Below are 5,942 nucleotides of genomic sequence, written 5' to 3'. Positions count from 1 at the left end.
CAAATCGACTTGCAAGCAAGCTTAGAATTTTCATTTGCAGCAGCCCAACTATGTCTTTTTGCTTGTTTAGCTAGGCACCACATGCATGGTTCCTTCGGCTGATAGCACCTGTGGAACTGCTGCTGGTGCATTCGAATTGACCTGTAAATTCATCTTGCCGCCAGCCATGCGGTGCCGTACATAATTTAGAATGACATAAGAATGTCAATAACATTAGTCAATATGCTGTTCTTACCTCCTCATTTTATGTCTGATGTCACTTTTGCCAACCAATGTGGGTGCGTGGCTCTTTGGTAGTAAAGTGGATGCGGATGACCACGCAGGTTTTAAGGTATGGCAGATATTATGAAACACGCATTTGCTTTTCAAGTGAGCTCTGCCCTTGTTACTGCTGCACTGACTACTTATAAATGTCCTTGAAAATTTTGCCACTCTTGTGCAGGACATTGCTCACAGGTAATAATTATTCATCGTGCAAAGCTCGTTTCCCCACCTTAGGCGCAACAGAACTGAACCGTAGAAAAGGCATCTTTTGAAAATTGCTTGTGAGAAATGATGCAACGCATGTCTATCTGGCACCACAAAAGACTCAGTGCTCATGTGCTGCTTCACATCATTCTGGGCACACTGCCAAGGGACCCCTGTGTCTCAGCCAAGGGCGTCACAGGTGGACTGCCCTCTATGCTGGCATCGAAACAGAACGCAGCTAAAGCATCCCCTGCCATTGTTGCATGAGCAGGTTCTACACTTGCAAAATACACTGGCAATCACTCCACCCAAGCAGCATCAGTGACAATAAAAAATTAGACCACAACTTAGAGTTGCACAGTGAACAGGTTGTACAAAAAAAAAAAAAGGATGTGCACAATGGACACGAACTTAAGTTTAGCTACTTTTCATTAGGAATGTGGCTGTAGCACTCTTAGTGGAAAATAGGATGCCCTAAGAGGGGTGCGCAAGAAAAAGGAATCAATAATAACCTTTAGTTAAACCATGCCTCTGCAATTTCGAATATCAGTGCATTTAATAAATAACTTCTGGGGCAGCAGGAATTTGCAATTCCAAGTCCACCAGCATTAAACTTCAATAAATTAAGAGTTCATTATATTTTTGCGAAAAAAAATAAAGCTTACATTTATTTTGTAATATTACGCAGGTAGTGAGGAAAAATAAATGCGGGTCATGGTGCCACACTGAGTGAAAAAGAGGGGATGCACATAACGAACCTCCAAAACGGCTATGTCCCAGCCAAATCTGGGCATCCAATCACTGCTTATATAGCTGTTCCGTGCAACACTTTCTCTAAGCATTAACCCAAGTGAGTCGTAATGCACAATGACCCTTTGAAAGGTTTTAAAGGACTACTTGCACGAGGTTTAACTAAACGGAAATAACAGCATTATAAAAATGAAAACTACTACACTTCTTATCTCTTAAATAAATTTGAAGAACAGTCGATTATAGCTTAAGCTGGGCACAATACCACTTAAAAAGGCCACGAAGACAAAATAAGAGTTTAGTTCACTCAAAACACTGGATTGGCCAACGCAACAAGGATTCCCCTTTTAACTCCCAACAACTAAGCCAGACACTGGTGGGGGCTCACCAGCCACCTGCTTGCCTGGCCCTCGCAATGTCGCAGGAATTTGAGTTTCTCAATGTTTATCTCATTGCAGTGAAAAATATGTCTTTTGGGGCAGGAATAGAGTTCAGTGAGTTTCCAAAGGCTAGTTCTTCCAAATTAAACAAAGTTGTATTCTGTCTTCATGGAACCTATTAGTATCAACCAAATATTGTTTCACTCTAATGAGAATACAACGCTGCTTCCCAAGGTTTTCCAGCAACATCTGGTTCAAACGCACTTTGAGCCGAACGATTGTTGCGGACGACACTCGAGGCCCTCAAAAGCCTTTGGGACCCAAGCTTTTGTACCCTATGCAACTTTCGAAAAATTAATTCTGAAGAAAAAATACTGGGTTAGCGTGAACAACTTTATAGCATGCGCTGTGCAATAGATATATCCTGAACTTAAAATGTTGTTGCAGGCTTTATTTACATTATGCCCCTCTATCTCATCAATGCACAGAGCAAACATTTTGAAATTGACGAAATTTTAAACGAGAAAGAAACCCCAGCAAATTAGGTGCATAACTAATCTTAAAGGCCAACTGCACTCATATTTCATTACGGCCAAATTAATTTTGAATGGGCAGTACATGCCACGAAACCAGCTGGCACGACTGGCAGCCCCATGAAATGCGTCGTTAATCAGTTAAAGCTGCACCTGCCGGCGGATCGCGTAAACTGCCTTTGAAGTGGAAGTGACAAGGCCGCTGGCTGCGGCTTTTTCCTCTGGCCAGCCAGGAGAAGCGGTCGAGCTACTCTGATTACACGTAAAACTGCGCATACGCACAGGACAGGGAAAAGGAGAGACTGGACGAGCGCAGACGACATGCTTTACTGAGCTATTCCAGGCGCGCTTCTCCTCGTGCTGCCGCGAGGGCAAGCGTTGCACGCAGGTTGGCGTGTACATGCCAGCCGCGTGCGGCTGTTCTCCCGCCGGCTGGAACGTCACTTCAGCCTGGCCGTAATGGCGTGGCGGTGCTCTTGGCAATTTTAGTTGCAGGAACTACCCTTTTTGATGGTCGTTTGCACCGCGGATGCGTGTATTTTAGCTGTCATATTTTATATCTTGCAGTGTTTTCAGGCAGACTATACGAAAATAACGTTTTCAAGAGGGTAAAATTGTTAGTGCAGCTGGCATTTAAATACGGGTGGTGATGCAATCACCGTGAGGGATTACATATTAATTTAAGTCCTATGGTAGGAAAATGAAGTGTTGCGGCAGCAACCTCATGCCACAGCCACATAACAAGTGCTAAATATTTCAACTACCATCCAAATGGCACTGAAGCACGATAGATTCCGAATGCCATTTTAGTTGGACGAAGTTAGTTCCAAATACGTGCGGGCCACCAGTAAAGCACGGGTACAAGGCACATTGTGCTTTTGCTAAATAATCCTCCGTGTTTTTCAGCAGACAGCAGGCGAGAACATGTATCGCTTGCACATATTTAGGAGGACCAACTTTTTGCAATGTAGCTGCTGGGAAAATATGTAGAATGCTGTTCCACTGCAATGTTTAAAAACTTCTCGGGCAGTTTCTTGCAATAAAGAACTAACGACACTGAAATGGAAATCTTGATTCAATACAGTACATTCAGGATGGAGCAGAAGGTACCAGGGTAAAAATAAAAAGATGCCTTAAACAAGCATAAGACAGAAAACAGAGGACTTAGATTACCTATAGACTTTCTCCAATGCAGCAAATCGACAATTTTATTGGTTGTCTAAATAAAAGCTAGAGCTTTGAAAGTATACGTTTAAAGCAGCCTATCCTTATATCAAGTGCGATCATGGCACAGGAAATGATTGAGGTGTGTCCCGACTTAAGCCAGCATCTCATGCCCAGTTATAGAATTTCTGTAACGGAAACTGTACACAAATACTCTACACTATTGTAACAAGTCACAATCAAATTGGTAACAACGCCCTAAGTGTCAACAACTACTCAAAGCCACTGTTCGGATGACGAAGCCGACAGGTCCATGAGTTTCCAAGCGGCCTTTGGGTCCAGCTGACTCTGGTCTCGGCAGAGCACCCAGGCGTGGTTAATGCGCAGGATCTTCTCCGGGTCGCCTTCCACGACCTCTCCCTTGCTGTTTCGAACCACCATGATCTGCTGCGACTGAAATGTAACAATGAGCACAGGACCCTGCTCCATAATCTTGCCCATGGCGAGGTCTACGTTCATTACATCTAAAACTTTGGAGTCATAGTGATAGCCCAACTTGATAGCCTGGCTTATGGGCGTGCTGAGGACGTTGTAGGGCGCGTCGTGACACCAGTCTCGAAGGATCTCCAGGTCGCCGCGAACCATGGCCTCCAGGAGGTTGGGGATGATGTCCTCCTCGCACTGGCGAAGAAATTCGTTCTTGTCGAAGTTCGGATCCATCTTGCAAATCTCTGTGAGCACCTCAGACAGCTCCGTCTTTTGGAAGAGTCCACCGAAGACGTCCGACACCTTGTCGGTGAGCGAGCGTGAGGCGCGCACGAGCGGGTTGTCGCTCTCGTCGTACCGGGTCTTGAGGTCGAAAAACTTGTGTACGTACGGGTTATTGTCGCGGAAGTTCTGCCAGCTCTGGTACCAGCGGGAGTCGCGGTGCAACTCGATGCCCGTGGCCTCCTCGTTCGGCGTGACCACCCGGGCGTCGGCCGTGCCCGACTCGAGCTCGCTACGTTTCCGCAGCTTCTTCGGGGCCCTGTACACGCGAGCACCGGCGGCGGCGGCCTCGTCGATTTCTGTTTTCACGGCTTTTATACCGGAAGAAACCGCCTGAAATGCTCCCGACTTTCCCAACTGGTCACTTTGCTTGGCAATGGTCTCTGCTGCTGACTTGGCCGACTTGGCGATCTCCTCGGTGATCTCGCGGCTTTTCTTGCCGATCTCGCTTTTCTGCGCTTCTTCGAGGCCCTCCTTGATCTTCTCCTTGAGCGACTCGAGCTGTTCCAGTATCTGCTGGGAGCCCTTGGCTGTCTCTGCTTCGATGTTCTCGTACTTCATCCGGGCTTTCCGCAGCGCCTCCGACTGCTCCAGCTTTGCAGCCTCCTCGCGAAACTTCTTTAGGTTCTCTTTCATCTCCTTGCTCTGCACCATTTCTTGCTTGATGTTCTCAAATACCTGGCCGAAGAAACCTTTCCGCTGCGGAGGCGCGCTATAGTGCCTGGCGCCAAGAGAACTTCGAAAGATGGAAATATTTACATTGTTGTTCCTGAGTGCGTGAAGAGAGCACATGTGCCGGAAAGCAGCGTTCGTCGAAGTGAAGCCGTAGAAACACCGGTCCAAACGCACAATGCGAGAAGTGCCGAGCCATGCGTGCGGCACCGCAGCAAGCGCCATTTTCCCCCTTCTCGTGATTCACAGTGTTGCTAACTCAGCACGCGAAACGGTCGCCTTCGTCGAAATTATTAAAAAACATCTGGTTTCGGTTTCGGTTTCTTTATCATAGTTTCTGCGTATTTCCTAGACTTTCTCCGCCGTAGTAACAAAGCTCACAGCTAATTTTTTAGTGACCATGTAACATAAGTTTAGCGATAGTATCTTCACAGAACATAGATGATTTGTATCGTGGACCAATAAGGTAGTCTCGCAGCAGGTGTTGAGCATGTAATTTATAATGCAACTGGAGAGTTGGATTGCACCATGGAGGCACTGTGTTGACTGAGTGGACCGGAAAAGTGGGCACATGTAATAAAATTAATACAGACATGATTGAAACGGTTGAATTTTAAGTTACACATAAAAAATTCTCTGAGTTTATTCATAATTGTCAGATTTTGAAGTTATAGTTTTAAAGAAATGGTCGATATTTGATAGAATTCTTGGACCCTGGCCACAATAAAACGTTTTTTTAACCCTGAGCATGAGAGATGTTACCAAAAGTTGTGCTACTGTATCTTGGTAACAGCTTTTACTGGTTGCACGTCATAACAAAGAGCCATAATCTAAAATTACACCGCTTGTAAATAAACACCAAACTTTAAGCGAATGCACGTTAAAGGGTAGTGGTACCCAGAAGAGTACCTTGTTAATTTTGCCAAAAAAAAAAAACATTTTTCTCGTCCTAAATGTATCATTTTACGAGTCGAAAGCACATGCGCTGACACAGGATAATCGATATACAACAGCGATGACAGTAAAAATAAATAGAAGGATATGTTTCTACACGTTTTCCCACTCAACTTAACCCAATCGCAATACAATTTAATCCAAGCGCCATATAATTTAATCCAGACGCTATGTAATTTAATCCAGGTGCCAGTGAATTTAATCCAAGTGCCAACGAATTTAACCCGCTCGCCAACCAAATTAATCCAGTTAC

The 5,942-nt window shown here is 45.2% G+C and overlaps 1 protein-coding gene across 1 annotated transcript; it reads right to left on the bottom strand.

Annotated features, from left to right (window-relative positions):
* Positions 1-707: 707 nt before the first annotated feature.
* Positions 708-4,978, bottom strand: LOC144178147 (mitochondrial import inner membrane translocase subunit TIM44). The gene has a single exon (XM_077705718.1). The coding sequence runs from the start codon at positions 4,958-4,960 to the stop codon at positions 3,572-3,574; it is 1,389 nt and encodes a 462-aa protein (XP_077561844.1). The 5' UTR covers positions 4,961-4,978; the 3' UTR covers positions 708-3,571.
* Positions 4,979-5,942: the final 964 nt, after the last annotated feature.

The sequence above is a fragment of the Haemaphysalis longicornis genome, unplaced genomic scaffold, assembly GCF_048455015.1.
Source record: "Haemaphysalis longicornis isolate Haplotype H1 unplaced genomic scaffold, Haemaphysalis longicornis Haplotype H1 scaffold_4, whole genome shotgun sequence".
In the NCBI taxonomy this organism is placed as follows: Eukaryota; Metazoa; Arthropoda; class Arachnida; order Ixodida; family Ixodidae; genus Haemaphysalis; species Haemaphysalis longicornis.
Note: the sequence above shows the minus strand (reverse complement) of the source record. Positions and strands in the feature narration are given on the sequence as shown.